This window comes from Cloeon dipterum, chromosome 1, assembly GCF_949628265.1.
Source record: "Cloeon dipterum chromosome 1, ieCloDipt1.1, whole genome shotgun sequence".
Classification (NCBI taxonomy): Eukaryota; Metazoa; Arthropoda; class Insecta; order Ephemeroptera; family Baetidae; genus Cloeon; species Cloeon dipterum.
In genome coordinates this window covers 4,179,571-4,196,597 of record NC_088786.1, presented here as the reverse complement: position 1 = coordinate 4,196,597, position 17,027 = coordinate 4,179,571, and the positions used below count along the sequence as shown (strand labels likewise).

The 17,027-nt window shown below is 39.8% G+C and overlaps 1 protein-coding gene and 1 long non-coding RNA gene across 6 annotated transcripts in view; one reads left to right on the top strand and one right to left on the bottom strand.

Moving 5' to 3' along the window:
• Lmpt (Limpet) overlaps positions 1 to 15,581 on the bottom strand; it is a 44,744-nt gene extending 29,163 nt beyond the window's left edge. The window contains exons 1-3 of one of the 5 annotated variants that reach the window (XM_065475632.1): positions 10,784 to 10,869; positions 7,118 to 7,187; positions 4,834 to 5,027 (exon numbers count right to left, since the gene is read on the bottom strand). In XM_065475632.1, coding sequence (XP_065331704.1) covers positions 4,834 to 4,991 — 158 coding nt within the window. In that variant the 5' untranslated portion in view covers positions 4,992 to 5,027; positions 7,118 to 7,187; positions 10,784 to 10,869. Of the gene's footprint in view, positions 1 to 954; positions 1,059 to 4,833; positions 5,028 to 7,117; positions 7,188 to 9,933; positions 9,966 to 10,783; positions 10,870 to 15,444 lie in introns of those variants that run through there. The other 4 variants (XM_065475634.1, XM_065475635.1, XM_065475636.1 and 1 more) reach the window with 4 other exon arrangements.
• On the top strand, positions 9,930 to 16,122 carry LOC135934112 (uncharacterized). The gene is made up of 2 exons (XR_010574067.1): positions 9,930 to 10,306; positions 14,981 to 16,122. It is a non-coding gene; the product is annotated as an uncharacterized LOC135934112 (long non-coding RNA).
• Positions 16,123 to 17,027: the final 905 nt, after the last annotated feature.

The following is a 17,027-nucleotide window of genomic DNA, read 5'->3' as shown; positions in this document are numbered from 1 at the left end:
CTCTGCAAAATTTGAATAATATCCTTCTGTGTTTGTAGCTATAAAGACACGTTTTCACATGTGTAAATTTTCTACATTGCAAATAATGATATGGAAATGAGAAAAATTACAAAACTCTGTTCTTCTAAAACTAAATGAGATAGTTTAAAAGCAGATCCATTTTATAGATACTACAAGCATTGCATTTCATTCCTGCTCTAAGGTGTAAATAAAACGAAAATACTGTGACGTAGACGGACCATCGCAAATGCTGTGCTCTTTATCATTCCGCCTATGGCGAGGTTTTTCACCTCACAACCTCCTCAAGGAAAGTGAACAGTTCACGTGCGTGCGACAAAGAGGGAGAAGAGTATAGGTGACACCGGCGCACGAGGCGACAATAACTCTCGGCGCGCGCTCCGCGAATGACTGCGTTTCTGGAAAAAAATCGCCATATACCCTCGCAGTCGGGGTCAGAGTGGATTAAGGGCCGTCTCCATTAGGGAGTCAACATCGTGCACCAGCACGTACGCCGAGTATTATTATTTGCTCCGTGATTGGATCTATTTTAAGCAACAAATTGAATTACTTACTACTACTACTTTACAAACTTGGACAAATTAAAAGAAAATTTCAGTGAAGATATGCTCATTAAGTTCCAGACAATGACCGAGACCTTAAATTTCTAAAGTACAAAAGGCAGAAGATAACGAGGAGTGAAATGCTGGTTGTTTTTTGTTTTGATTACGTTCACAATACCGAGCTGCGGCGGAGCCAAAACAATATTCATCCCGCGTGGCTCGCAAGTCAGTATCTAATCAGTGGCACGTTTCTTTCACTCCGCGGGAAAAGAGCATGCAATACATTCATGGTAATAATTATTGTCATTGACGCGCGTCAACAATGTGAGAGAGAGAGAGGGTGCGAGAGAGGTAACAATGGTGTGAGTGTGTGGCTAATTGGGCGTTACATCACCTCATGGCTGGCTTTCGGAACAGTCTGGACGAGAACGGCGCACCAAATAATGCATTATCAGACAACTGGGCGTGTTTGCTCTAATAAGGTCAAGTGATTCGTTACGGCAGCGCCTGCCCGCCTAGCGAGAGCACCCCACTATGTATGGTATTTTATGAACTTTTCCCCTACAGATACCTTTTCATCGGGCCCATCCCTCCCGACGCGAAAGGGTGTGACCTACATCCATCTTCGCCCCCGCCGCCTCGTGCACTGTATTAATGTGGAAATATTGTTACGGTCCAATTATCGGCCACGGCCACGCTGGCCGTTCTCCCCTTTATCTCGACCCGGCAATAAAAAGGCAACCTAGACAAATATTTGGACACAATGTGCCGGATAAATCAACATCTCCTCGCCCCCCTAAAATAACACCACTTTCTTTCTTTCTTTCTTTCTTTCTCTATAAAGCTGGCCGAAATAATAAATCGAGAGTTGGTTTGCGCGACGCTTATTTCGGACGCGCGATGACGGACCCTCGCTTTTCGCGGCGCCACGCGCTCTTAATTCTAAATATGGCAGAGTCAACACCACTTTCCATCATCTTAATATGCGACGGTCGCGTTTGTTGCCGCAGAACAAGCTCAACGGGATCGGGTTTCGCTTAAATGGCACACAATAGACACGTCAACGAGGGCAAACAGCCGCAGGAGGTATCGGCAATTATGATTGTTCAGCGTGTATTATTATGCCCTTCTTGGGTATCACTTTAGGCTGAATGAACGCGCCAAATCGGTCAAGATTGCGTGGTTTGCCTCGATTTGTTTGTTATTTGCTTTGTCATCAACTCCAATGACACACCTGCAATTTTTCAGCCACGAAGTTAGTTTCAATTCATGCAAAATAAAGTTAAAAAATATCTACTAGAAAATCTTAGAAATTATATCAATTTACATATAATGATTTTGAATCACCGTAAGAAGAATTTGAGAAAAAAATCCAAACCGATGATTCGCGTTTCCTTAACTGTTGCAATTGTCACAGAAAACAGTTACCAACTATTTGGATGAACGAGAGAATTTTTGAGCTACAAAAATGAAATATTTTTGATGAAATATTGCCGATTGAAGCCTTTTATAACGTGATATACAGCATGATAATGTCAATCAAGCTCATAGCCCACGGGACGTGCTGATCAGAGGTTCTATAAAAATGCAAAGATAATATCTTTTAATAGAAATATTTTTAACTCGGAAGTTACATTTATTTTTGGTGAGTAACGAGGTGCGTTTAAATAAAAAATTTCCCAGCGTTTCCAACGTTATATAGCTGGTGCGGTTGCATATCAATATGCATATTTCTACTTCCGGCTTTGTTAGGAAAATTTTTGAGAAAAATGATAGAGATTGACCATTTCAAGTATATTTAGCACAAATCAAAAACCTCAAAAAATCCCTCGTCATGTAGATATTTAGCAAAGTCATTAATTAATAAAGAACTTTTTTGGCTGTCATAGTCATATTTGTCATCTCTTTGTCTTTCAGTCGATCTTAACTTTGAAATACATCCCGCTCTCTACAAGCTTGTACTCATTAGCTTTTTGACAGGAGCAACAAGTTCTGTTCGGCTCGCTTTCTCTCTTTGAGACTTTTTTCCAGACAAATTTTGCCGGCCACCTAAAAACTCAGCCAAGAAAAATCAAAAAGTCTGCGAGTTCTTGCTGGCGGGAGCCAAAAATTATTTTTAAGCTCGTCTGTTAGATGGCACGAGGCTGGCTGATCACTTCCGCGCCAAAAGTTATACGAATTTCATCTTAAGTAGACGGTTTCACTTCAAAGTATCTGGCCAACCACGCCAGATTCTAAATTTCTGGAATTGATTCAGAAGCTGTGCCAGCAAACGACCAGACGTGTCGTGTAAAACACCCACCACAAGATAAGCTGGGTCGGGATTTTAAGTCTGTTTGATTTGATCTTGGTATTCTCAAAATTCCTGCCACCTTTAAAATTAAAATATGCACACTGTTTAGACCTGTTTAAATTCGTGCGAGCCGAAAAATATCATTAATTGCAATAATACTTGAAAGGAAATAATTTTTTTCACGAGCCTGAGGGTGAATTTCATCATCTTAATTCGAAGCTTATATGGTCGTGTCATACCTTTCTGTAGCATATTAAGCTGCTATACATTATAATTAACCAAACAATTTGATGTAACAACCGAAAATCCCACCTCCGAAGATAAGCGCGACAGGCGAGTGGGAGTTTTTACGCACTCACTGAAATGCACACACGTCTAGCCGGGTAGGGAGGAAAATGGCAAAAAACGCGGTGTGACGCGCGTGAGCGCCAAATAGCTTAATCCACTCGTCTCGGCCAGTCCCGAGGGGGTGCCTCCGAAAAGTGTGCAGCCCAGGACCCTCTTATCGTCCATTATTTTTTATGGGACGACTGCGGCGAAAGCAGAGATTACACGCCGGAATTATTGAAAAAAGTAAAAATAAAGTGGGACGTCTGCGACGCGGCGGAACGGAAAGCCACTGCGAGTGGTCTGGATTTAACGTGCGTTTTACGTTCTTGTTGATGCATGTACAGCTGTGTTTTATCATTTAAGGATGCCGCAAATTCCTGTATTAAATTGTGATGACAATCATTCAATTTTCAGCTGCAAATCGTTAATAGTGTCTTCTAATTGAGTAAAAATATTACAAAATTCATAGTTTCATTTAGCGATCGAGAGGATCAAGCATGAAGCTGAGCATCCTCTTATTCAGCCTCATAACTAAGAAATTTAACGAAAATCTCTGCAGCATGGCCCTGCCCGACGGACGCAGCAGCACACTTCAAGAGATCCAGAAATATATATAATCCAGAAATATATAAAGAGGATTTTTCTAATTGTAAGGCTAACCATCTTCACATTATCTCAATAATGGCTCTTCTCTAAGAGGTTTACGAAATAGATAAGTACATTATCTGCAAACTCACGTAATTTTTTGTCCAGAAATTTTTAAATTAAGCAATAAATCAACAGCTTTTGCTATTTGTTTGTAAATGTCTCTCAAATTAATGTTTCATAAAGAAACGAAAAGATCTAATCTGAGTGGTATAATCCGAAAATCGATTCGGGGCAATCCATTATTCGTAGTTGGACAAAGCGGAACAGCTCCGTTCGCCCACGTGAAGCGCCCTGATTTACGACTACGAAAATTACTGCCAGTGTGCGCGTGGTTCTAGGGGAGAGATAAAAAGGCGCGATATCGTTCTGCTGCGCGCTCTCGCTTCGATGGTTTTACTTTAATTAATTTCAGCACACACAGCCCTCACAACGCGCCCGCCGGTCGACGAGCTTCTGTTGCTCTCGGCATACGTCACCAACAAAAAATGTCAAATTTTCCATCGTGATTGCGTGTACGATGCACAAGCAGCAGGCTTGTTCCCCAATTGATGCGCCACGCTTGGCGGAGCTCAGATAAAAAATTTAATTAAACGCCACAAGTGGATTGTCGCTATCATAACGGAACACTAATTAACTTTTGAAGATCCTATAACGTGTCAATGTAAAATATAACAGTGGTGTTTTGTTCATTAGATCACACTCAAGTCCTAATTTTTTCATCTAAATATTCTGCTCTTTCTTACAACTAAGAAGTCTAATTCATCTAGTTTATTTCTTTGAACCTTAATTTTTAATATTATAATTTGTGAATGTTTAAAAACTAATTATAATATCATCAGGCTATTCCAAATGATGTACAAATATTAATATTGCTAAAATAATACAATAATTTAAGGTTAAACAATGATTAAGCTAAATGGTAGTAGTTTAATGAGTCAGTAATAAATCACACAACACAGGGGTAGTGATGAGACACAGTGATTAGACGTTTTTCCAGTTTACCTAATTATCAGGTCATAGAGTTCGATCTGGTTGAAAACCTTACAGTAGAGTTCCAAGATTCGAATGCAACTCAGACGCATACCAGGCCATGGTATAAGTGAGGTCGAAAGTGGGCTTATGTCGGTTCCAGTGCACTTGCTACCTTGCATGTTATGCATGCGTACTGTGGTTGACCCACCCTTTTATGGCGCATCCTGTGTGGTACACACATGAAGGTCTCCATTATTAAAACATTGTGACAAATAATCTTTGACAGGCGGCACAGCAACAAACAGCTGCAAGCACAGAAATGGGGGGTTTGCCATTGGGTTTTTCTAGTCTTTGATTGTTTGTAGAGCGCAAAGAAAAAATTTAAAACTTCACAAAATATTTATGAATTAAAATAAATAGCTCGCGAACCTAAAATATAACAAAAGGAGGTTTTCTCACAAAAAAAAAAAACTATGCCATAAATTTTCGAGTCTTCTCCCATTTTCAAAACCTGGCACAGAGGGAAAGACAAATGGCTAGTTAGGCAGCATCTTCACATACAAACAAACAAAATCTAAAAATCAGCAGCATACGCGAGAGAGGGAATAAATTAAGAGGAAAGCGGCACTACAAACTGAAAACTATTAAGTGCGTACGCGCGTTTTACGAGCAAATGTACAGCGCGGCAGTGTGGGGGCTTTTCTTTTTTATTGCGTGTTTGTTTTCGCTGTTTCGTCAGCCGGCGGTAGGCTGCTCCAAAATGAATGGACTGCATTTTGAGGCTGCGTCGCTCTTGGAGGCAGAACAAAATTAGACGCTGTACACGTATTATGAAGAAGGTGTCTGTGTATTTTTAGAGGACTCTCTTTCTCCACAAACAAATGACACAAAAGTCGGTCGCTTCTTGACATGCACACAAACATGCGATTAATTCCATTTGCAGGGTAGAAAGCCGCGTGCCTCGCCGTGCCGATAAATTTTGTTTACACCGAACTCGGGCTAATGTGGCGGTGCGACTGGCGATTCGAGATGAAAGCGGCGCCTTCTTGACACGTCTTCTACAACCAGCCTTTTGATAACAACATTAATGTTTGATGTTAGGGTCGTTTGTGGCTTTTGTAGTGTTTTAGAGAGAACTTTCTAACACGATCAAGATAGTTTTGGCTTCAAAATATTAGTTTCTAATTGCGTTTGACAACAAAATAATCAAAGCAGATTCTGCGCAGAGATTAGGACGCACACCACATCAATATTTATACTCCCAATTAGGATTGGATTTGCTTTAAATGGGCTGCATGATGAGGTTGACAGTAAAAATATGAACACGATTAATACCATTACTCGACAAGACCAATTTTATCATTCAGCCAAGAATTCCAAAAATTTTTATTCCTATATTGCAAATTTGAAAATATTAATCAAGAGTTGAATCATAATAAAAATGAAAAAAGTATTGAGCACTGACCAGTCTCAACATTTCAGAACAATTATGGTTAAAATTGTTATTTTAGTGACTTTAAGTTACTATAAAAAGCATTATTCATCCTGCTGACGCAGAAGTCAAGATAAGAACTATATTCAAAACACATGGCATAGGCAATCTCAACTCGAAACTAAACCAAATATTATTTGAATAAAAATGATCTTACTGGCTTGGCACCCCCTCGCATTAGCAGCTCCATTTGATTTCATTTTCACATTGGCAAAGCTTCAAAAGAACACACAGACAACAGTATAAATTAAGCCAGAACTATCTCGCGTTCGAATGCATTAAATTTAAACTGTGCGACCCCGCGGCTTCTGTCTGGTTGTCAGTCAGCAGCGTCAGGATCGGAAAGCCGCTTCACATTTCGAAAAGCCAGTGAAAGAAAACGCCGAAATGCTGCGGACAAAATGACATGAGCGTGGACGGCCGCGGCGGGAAGAAAAAGCAACGCGCACGCTAAAATAAGCCAGCAGCAGCAGCAACTAATGTGGCGAACACAACACGCGTGGCCAGACTAAAATAAAAATTCAGCGTGTGTGCGTGCCGCGTCTCGGAAAGGAAAGTAGTGCGAAAGTACGTTACCAACCATTCTGCACACACTGCTGCTCGCTCAGAACCGAAAGCAACACTAAGGAAGAAGGAATTAGAGGTGGATGGCCGCCCGGCCGGCGCGCGCGATAAAGAGTCGCTGCCTTGCTGTGCAGCTGGCACTGGCAGGGCGGATTGGGTTAGAGCCGCTGCCCGGCGGCGTGGTGTTAGTGGGAAAGCGAGAGGGATGCTAGCAGCTACACGCACGCCGAGATGTGGATAAGAAGTAAATAGATCAACCTGCAATATCAACGCTAGCGACTCGAGTGAGCTCGGCTGCAAACCCTTTAACGTCCGACCGGCCAGCATTCTGGAAAAGTGAGCAGTGCACCAGTGCGGACGCACCGCGCGGCCAATCAGAGAGCGTCTCTGCCAAACTACACAAAAGCTACCACACTGTGCTCTGTTTTGTTCGCAGCCTGTGTATTTTGTGTGTCGATGTCTTTTCTTTTCCTCGTTTGGTTCGTGTGAGTGTGTGTGTGTGGTTGCGTATTATTGTTTTATCGCACTGTTTGCAGTGACGTTGTAAAAATGTAGCAACTGGTTTTCAGCCGGAATAAATTATCTCGGAATAAAAGTTGCGTGCGACTCACAGGCACTTCTTGTCTTACTTTGCTACTTGTTGGTTTTCCTGAATCGGAAACAGTGTCCTTACAAAGAATTCCAATGAATTCGATGGAAATCATATATCGAAACTATCAGGTCGAGGAAAGGCTGGCTACATGCAAAATTGTCTCTCACGAGGACCAAACTAGCTGAGTAGCATAAAAATTTTAATTAAATAAGACGCGCAAGAATATACCCAATTTGGAATTATCTCCGTTCAGCAAAGCAATCACTAAATTTAGCGCGCAGCTGCCCTATACATAACCTTGAAGGCGCGTTCAGCGCTGTCTTATATCCTGCAAGTAAACAACTTAAAAGTTTTAGTGTAGTCTGAGAGTTCTTTTAACCGATTCATAAAATTATTTAAAAAAAATATTAAGGAAGGCAATCAAATTTAGGTGTTTAAGAGAGTTAAGAAAATATTCTCGATTATAACCAGCTTCATTGAATCACTTTTATAACCAGCGCCACTAAGAATTTTCTATAATTTAAATTAAAAAAAAAATTGATAATAAACAAATCGTCAAGTATACACGTTTTGCTTCCTGTAAGCATCAAATTAAATCGAAATGTCCTTCTCATACAAACCATTTTTAGTTTAGTTCCTGAAGGGTGTGTGAAACTACTTCACGTTTTACAAGTCATTTCCGTTCTCATCTTTCTTTGCGCGCACAATATCTAATCCACGCGTTGTCGTAAAATCATCATATTATTAAACGACCGTGCAGCCATGCGTGCTGATTGCGACAACACAACAAATAACCTAGTGTGTATATTCAAAAACACGTAATGCGACAGAGCTCGCGGCCACTAAAGTCTCGCTGCGAATGTACACATGCAGAGTATATGTGCGAATGCTCTGTGTGCTTTGGATTAGTCGTCAGCTGAGGCAAAAAGGGTTTTGTGCCTCACTCCAGAGAGCAGAAAATCATCTCGCAGAGCTGCCTGCTTCAAGAAAATAAATAGGGTTTGCAATCCGAAACGGTCTTTACAGAAATTTATTGTTGTTTCCAGTAAATTTTTAAGGGAAATGGAGTACCATTTTAAATATTTAGAGAAGCAGTTTTTCGATCTGGAACGAATAAAATATTTTTACAGCCATAGTATGACAATTTCGCGCTTCTGGGAAAACTCAATAAGTTAAAAATTTAAACTTGCACTTTTTCTGGACATAAATTCTCATTGAAATCAAGGGGAGTTGACTAGAATTCCCAATCCTCAGTATAAATAGCGACCCGCCTCAGGTTTGGGTTGACTGACTGACTGACTGACTGTGAGCGTCATTATGCAATAATCCATTTCGCATGACTTCGATCGAGCCAATTGACGGTTAGTGTAAACTACTACAAAGGCACGAGAGACGCACGCGGTATTAATAGCTTGTCTCTAAAATGGCTGTGGAACCTAAACAGCCGCTGCGTGATAATTGATTTGTGATCATGCACGGCCAACAACAATAAATAGACCCGCCCCCGCGACGGAGTCAGCATCCCGGTTGTGCGAATTCTGGTGGAAGACGAGAGTCATATTCAGTCTTTAAATTGTCAATTCCCAAAGGAATAAAGTGAGATAGACTTGAAAATCTGTGCACGCAGTCGTGCTCATGGTGAAGTGTGTATGTGTGGGTATTTTTATCTACTTCCTTTTCCTGTAACCGCCTGTCGCTTGCAAGGATGTGTTAATTGAGACATTGGGAAACAGATTTCTGCTTTTTGTGGCACTCTTTTATATATAGCGCGGCTGATTTTTTTTCGAGAACCGTTAACCTGTCCTGTTCAGTACGCTGATTAAACAAACAAGATTTTAAGAGGGCTAGCCCCAATCTTAACTCAGAAATATTGGTTTGTTTATGAAAATTTGCTATCCACTACTGAAACATTTATGATTTATTTAGCCACCTTAGACCTCATAAATAGACACCTGTTTCAGAAATATTAAAGTAGAGCTTAAAGGCCAATAATTAAGAATATTTTGCAACAGTAGTTTATTGAGTTTATGGTTTGTGAAATTAAGCAAGTTTAAATGTAAAATCTGCAATAAAAAATCAGCAACACGGAACAATAAAATTTCAGATTTTGCCAAATTTAGGGGAAAAAATATTTTTTCCCGTGACTTCGATCCTTTTTGTCGCGATATATCCAATTGTGAGCAAATTTTCAGGAAAAAATCCCTAAATTGTGAAATAAATCGTTTTAAAGCAAGGGAGACAGTTCTCGCAGCTTTATAAACATGCATACTTTTGAGCATTTTTTTTTCAAACATTCAAACGGTAATCTAATAAATTTTTGTTATTTTTTAAAATTAGTTCAAATATTTTTTCACAAATTTTCTTTAACTTGCCTAACTTTAAGAGTTTGATAAATCTAGTGCTCAAATCAATATGGATTTAAAATACTGCTATTTTATCAATAGCACCAATTTCAACTTAAGAAGATTTGAAGGCAGCTTACCCTTTAGTGTTGATCATGAGTGCTCGAGCACGTACACTCAAGAGCTCTTAAGGAGAACGCGAAACTGACAGCGTGCGTGTCATGCGTGTCTTAGCGGATTGCGAGTACAAGATCGACTGCCGGTGCTTTTGCATATTCACGGAATTGGCCAGTGTCCCCCAAGGTGTCTCAGGTTGCAAAGGTGTGGTAACAGTGGAGCCAGCCTCCCGGCTACCAGTCTGGCATAATAGTTTTACAACCCGGTCTGGAGTCTGGCAATTCGGGTCAAGAAACCAATAAAAGTGGTTTGATTTTTCGATTTACCCTGGCAGTCACCGCTCGTCTGTGGAGCCAGTTGGACGTCAGGCTCATTGTTGCTGAACCAACAATGCAGGCAAGTAAAATACTATTAAATTTTAAAAGGGTGCTTTTGAAGTTTGTTTGAATTTCGGCAGATAATAAATACATAATGTTGCACTTTTTTGACAAAATGCTTAAAATACCAAAGTTAGGTAAATCGTGTGTCCACGAGAGTTAAATTTTATATTTTTTGCACAATTACAGTCGATTTTAAAACGCGCAGCTCATTAATTTCTCGCAAAAATATGTGAAATTTCTGCTTTCACCATAATTTACCAGCAATTAATGTCGGTGGATATAATTTAGTAGTGTGTGTATACTGCATGTGTGTGGATATAGTACTAATTATCCGCGGCCGCAGCGAGTCAAAATTTGCCTCGTGAGAGCCCTCTGCGGGCCGGTGAGCGAGACTCTGCCTCTGTCCTTTGTGGCTGGACGGAGAGACAAAAACCGCACATAATGGGTAAACAGCAGCTTGGGAAACCAATAGCTGGACCGCATATGCACTCACCTCCAAGAGTGATATGTAAAGCCGGCGCATTTACAGGACAAACACGGCTGACCCACATCCACTTCTTTTATTACAACCCCGTTCTGCTGAAACAAAAGAGGAAACACTCAGTTTTAGAGATTATTTGTCGCACTCTTAAGGCTAAATAAATAAAGAGAGGAAAAGGAAATAATTTTTGCACAAAGTGACACATCCTAGTCAGGGAATAAGAGAGGCGATGCGAAACTGCAGAAATGGGATTATTTATAAATTTTCCAAGAAATAATTATTGATAATAAAGCAGACCTTTGTTTTATTACGCGGCTTAATTACAGCTAAGATTATTTTATTTTTTTAAGAAAAAGTGGTAGATATCACGGAAGAAAATGACGCTGATGATTGTTTACAAATAAAGGTGTTTTGATATTACAACAATATTTCTAATTTCAAAGCACTTTCTTAACACTTTGAATTGAATGAAATTCTATAAAAGCATTTTGAAAGGCGTTGCTATTAAATTGAATTTTAATAATAAATAAAATAATACGAAATTTAACAGCTAATGATTCACAGTAATTCCCAGTTAGATATCAGCAGTATTTCAGCAAAATTCAAGCAAGACACGACGGTCTCGCGTTTTTTCACTTTGGAAAAAGCAAATACCATAAATCTCTACCGTTGCTGAAGTGGCGAAAATTAAAACACAAAATTAGCTCGACTACGTGGCTGCAAATGCGCGGCACTAATTGATACGCGCAGAGCGGGCGGTGGAACACAATTTTCCGGCTCGGTGAATGCTCAGACGTTGGCAGCGACTGAGCAATCTTGACTGCTGCTGGTGCACCGGCTCAGCACTTTTCAAGGCAGCTTGAAATTGCTGTGCAAAAATGATTCTGCGCGCGAATTTAATAAAACAGAAGTAGCACAGCAACAGCGAAACTGGCCGTCAAATTAAGTAACATTAGACTTGAATTTGGTGGCCGATGTTTTTGTAATGGAAGCCGTGGAAACAAACAACAACTATTTCGCGTATAATGCTCCATTGAAAATGGAATCTGTAGAATACGTAATAAAGGTTCTTTAAAAATTTGTCGACATACTAGGACGAAACGATCTTATGAAATTTATCAACTTTTAATTAATTTATAAATTTTGAGAAAAGGAAAAAACCCCTATGGGGTCAATCTAATATAAAATGTTTTACAGGCGAATGGCTAGGTATTGAAGGCGGAAAAATAGAAAGCGTGTGATGTTGTTTTCTTTCAAAATATTTCAATTTTTATGCCATTCATTCTGCGCCTGTGGGAGAAGCCAGTTTTTTATTTTGGTCAGTGGTCAGCTCAGGTTAAGCCTTGTTGGTCCGGGTAGAAGGAACTGCTCCAAAATATAAATAAATAAAATTTAAAAGAGAAAAAGTATTAATTATGTATTTAAAATGTTTTCTTTAAAAAAAAAATAATATGTGTAACGTTAAATTTTATATTTAGTATTTTTTCATTCTTCTTTGTCGTCAGCTGGTCTTTGTAGTCATCTCATATCTTACAATTGAGTTTTCATTGTAAAATAATTTTAATTCAAATATTTCAATTCAAATTTTAGATCAATATGATATTATTTTGTAAAAGGTTCAATGGAACTTATAAATGTAACTCGAGAGACAAGCCAGCAGAAGCTGTACTTCCGCGCGCACGTTCTCCAAGCCGTTTTAAATACTTCGATGAACGTTTCTCCTCGGCTGAAGTGCGATCAGCCAGGTGCGGAGAGGAGCAACCCGATCCGTTTTGTTACTGTTTGCGGCGACTCACAATCAGAGAGCATACTTATTCCACACATCTGAGCAGAGAGTTTATTCTCTGACCCATTAACACGAGTATAAATTTTATTCTTCACTTCCTGCAGAGTGAAAGAGATCGATATCTGCACCAATGAAATCATCTGAATGCGGTTGTTGGCGTTTCATCGCTCGCCACGTGCACGGTCCAAATTGTGCCTAAGCAACACTATTCATTTTGCATTTCATTGTAGACGTGCTAAGTACATGCTACGTGCACCGACGTGCCAATTTCAATCCCATTTGAAAGAGGAACGTGCGAAACCGCGTGAAATCAATATTGCTAAAGAGAAATCTCCCGACGGTGTTGCTTAAGTGGTCGCGGATAGGAAACTTAGTTGGAGCATGCAGCTTGAATTGTGACCTCAAGTAATAAACTAAAAAATGGTATCTAGTTCATATCATATGTATACTCTTCTAAACACTCCTTTTTGTTTTAGTTTATAGTTACTTGTAAATTAATAAAATGTAGTCAGATTCTGTGTTATTTTCTTTTTACCAAATGAAAATCGAAAAAGTGAAATGGCCACTTGAAGTTAGGGTTGGTAAGGAAGGGTGTGTAATTTTTTTCAAACATTCAAGGCAAGCAACGGTTCAAAAAGCGCTGGAAAAATGAATGAATTATTTTCAAATGAAGGGTGGAGGGTTGATATGGGGGGAGGGTTACCACCCTGATTGGCTCTTCAGGTGATATCAACACGAGTTAAATGGTATATGCAACTTTTGCATTTCTGCCCAGCAGAGGATGAGATCTCGCGTTCTTTTGATATTCAAATTTCGACACAAAGCCTTGTTTCGACCTTTGACCTGAAATTCAGTTAAAAAAAATCACCAACCTAAGTGAAAATCAAGGCGGCGATTTGACGGGAAAATTTGAGGATAATTTATTTATTAAAAATATTGCTGCATGATACCACCCCTTACGCAGTAAACACTTAAATCTTTGCACTAAGTCAAGGAGAGGAAAATAATTCAAATAAATTCAATTTATTTTTAATTACATAGCTAGTTCTGTTTGCCTTTCTTATTTTAACAGCATATTTGACTTCTTGCAACTTTAGATTAAATTGTAACACACTTGAAAGAATAAGCAAAGTAACGTAAGCAGCAAGTTTTTAGCCTGTAAAGCATATTATTTAAGGAGGAAAAAGTGCTGACGAGTTGTATTATTTTTATTTTTCAGCCGTTCACATATTGAGCAGAGTGATATTTGAAGAGCCAGGCGCTTTCACTATGGCGGCCTTGACCCCAGCCAAAATGCTTGTATCCATTTGAACCGCATGATCTTCTGTGTAGAGTAGTGTAGAGACTGGCTTCTTTTTGATGGAATGGTTAAAATAGGCAATTCGTGATTTCAATGCTTGAATTTAAACTCGTCAAGGGCTACATCATATTATCAAACTACACTCATGTTGTGCAACGAGCACTATCCTAACGCAATGAAGAACTTGAAATGTTTTTCAACCTTTCCGCGATTAAAAAGTCTTTGACACAAATTCCACTTGATAATTTAATCATCTTTATCTCCTTTTTCTGTTAATTACTTAATTAAAGATTCATGGAAGTTGAATAAAAACAATAAACTAACACTCTTTGGACTTTAGTTACATAAAATCATAAATCGACTTCAAGGCGGAATATAGTGGACTGCGTGTTGTTATATCTAGTTCACTGTCCGACAAAATAGCAAGACACATATTTATGCCTATTTACATGAGATATGCCCTCTCCGAGTCAGAAATGTCAGGGCGACCTTTCAGACTGCTGCCAGACGGGCAGATATTTTCCTCCTCAAGTACCCAAGTGAGACAGAGAGCAAGAAAAATGCTTTGCACGATGGAAATAGCACGCACAGCGTGGAGCGGCGCGGAATTAATCAAAGGAAAGACATGCACCGCACCCTGGGGCCGAGGCGGATTGGACGCTGATCGAGGGCACACATAAATATGGTTGCCGCATGCTCATTAATTAGCAAATCAGAAATCGTCAGTGAATTGTAAAAAAATCCCTTTTACCTTTACTTGAAACAATATTTGAAATATTAGGTAAAAGCTAAATATTTACCAGGTTCCCGTTTAAACTTTTGAGAAAATCGGCTTAAAAGTTTGCATGCTAATCAAGCGGTGAACACTGTCTCCTTATTGCAAATCATAATTTATTCCGCCAGAAGGGAAATTAATTTACCTCATTATTCGCGAAAATAAGGGGCGAAATTTGTTTTAGCAAAATGTGAAATTTAACTGCCCCTCAATCATGATTTTAGAGACAAACTATTGCTAAATTTTGCAATTCATATACTACTTGCTTTGGTAAAAAACGCAAAATGTTCTTAATTGTTGGCTTGCACACCTTACTTTAAACTGATGAAGCCTTTACTTTATTTATAGAACTCGGCCCTGGAGGTGCATTGAATGAACAAAGAGGAGAATGCGGATTTTCGCGGATTCTGGCAACCATGTGCGAAAATTGGCCTCAAGAAAGAGAGAATGAACGAGCCAGCGACGGCGGCGGCGGCTGCGGCGACGGCGGTCAGCGAGTGATTAATCAAGGTCTGCTGGGCGGGGTGCGGGCCGGGCAGGTGTGTGATGACACCAGCCGTCGCGGCGTGTGTGTCACACCGGCCAACGGGGGTGCTTCGTTCGATAATCTCCCTGTCAAAATTAGACCACGTCGATAATTCGCACGCCGCAGCCACTTTCGGCCGGGCCGTCGGCGCCTGCGGCCGGCAACGCGGCGCCGAACGCACAGGTGGCGGTGAAAGGGTTGACATTGGGCACGGGGCCGCTGAAAATAGCTAGCCCGACGAGCTCATATGCACAATATACATTGCACACACACATGTCATACCAACCATCGTGGGTGCTGTCGCGCCAAGCAATCTCATCGGCTGAATTCGGCCCGCCGTCCGTCGGCCATGTCCCGTGTGTCGGCTCTGGTGCTGCCGGCCGACGCTGCCCTTCTCCTCAGCTGGCCAATTACGGATTCCGCGAGTGAGTGTAAGTAGTGTTGTGTGTTGCACTTGCACACAACACACACTCACTCGCCCAGCCGACACACAACACACACGGCCGTAAGCGCGGCCGACGATCCACGCGCGCCGCTCCTGCAGCCTGTTGACTCACACCAGAACCACGTGTGCACCGCACGAACCCAGAGACACCTGCCGGCTGGTGCTCACCACTCGCCAGAGTCGCCAGATCATACCAACATCATCTCTTTGCGATACTCTCTCGGTTTTGCTGAACAGTGGGAAATGTGTTGTTTTCCAGCTTCCTGCACTCGCCAAATGACTGTACTGTGATATTGTGCGAATTACGAGACGCAAATTTTTAGGAATAATTTCATCCAGGTCCCTTTCAACAACCAAACGCGAATTTCCTTGTTGCAACAAAAGGTCAACAATCAATTCGACAATGAAAATTTGGGTGTTTGTTGAACGTTGCGCAATTTTGCCGGGACCAGGACGATTTCATGTTCTCTTAGTTTTGGATAATTATAGAAAGAGAAATAAAGTCAATTTTTTCTGGTATGCATTTAAATTTTATTTAATTTTTCCTATGGATTAAACAAACGTTTCGTGATTAAGGTCAACTATATATAGAACAATTGTAAAAAATCCTTTTTACATTGACATGCAAATACTATCTAAAATTTGGGAAAAACGCCCAAATTTTCCCAGGTTCCCCTGTTTCAATTTTTCAGAAAATGGCTCAAACATTTGCATGCAAAACAAATATAGTCTCCCTGCTGTAAAATCACGATCTATTCTACAATTTAGGGAGTTTTACATCAAAATTCGCAAACCGTTGAATAGATCGCGACGTGAAGGGATCGAAATTAAGCGAAAAAATCATAGACAAACCGAGAAATTGTGGAAAATATGAAATTTAACTCGCATAGGTTCTATGATTTCATTGATGTACATTTTACAATCAGATATAAACTGTTGCTATCTACAATACATTCACAAAAATTAACTCAATGAACTACTTTCTAAATAGTCAAAAATGCAAGCTGTTCTTTAATATTTGGTCTGTGTAAAGCTCTTCTTTAAAAATGATTTAGTTTGCTTCATGCCTCTTCTTTATCTTCTATTCTCTACGAAACTTGGAGTTTACATTTTTTATCGAAGTAAAATCAAACTATTCTGTTCTTTTGAGGTTGAAGTTAGGTATTCAAACTAACTAAAATTATTTGCCTATTGTCTTTGCGTACAGCCAGGAAATTGTAGTGTTTTGTGCCTGTAAAATTTGACGAGGATTGCAAAATGCAGTTACTATTAATATTAAAATAATGTTTTATTTCGCTCTAATAGCATAATATAATCCAAATTGCAATAACGAACCGATTTTGAGGAGAAAGGAAAATTTACGGAATTTTCTAGAAGCGCTTTTGTCTTTTTTTATTCTTTTAATTGTTTTGCTTCAATTCAAA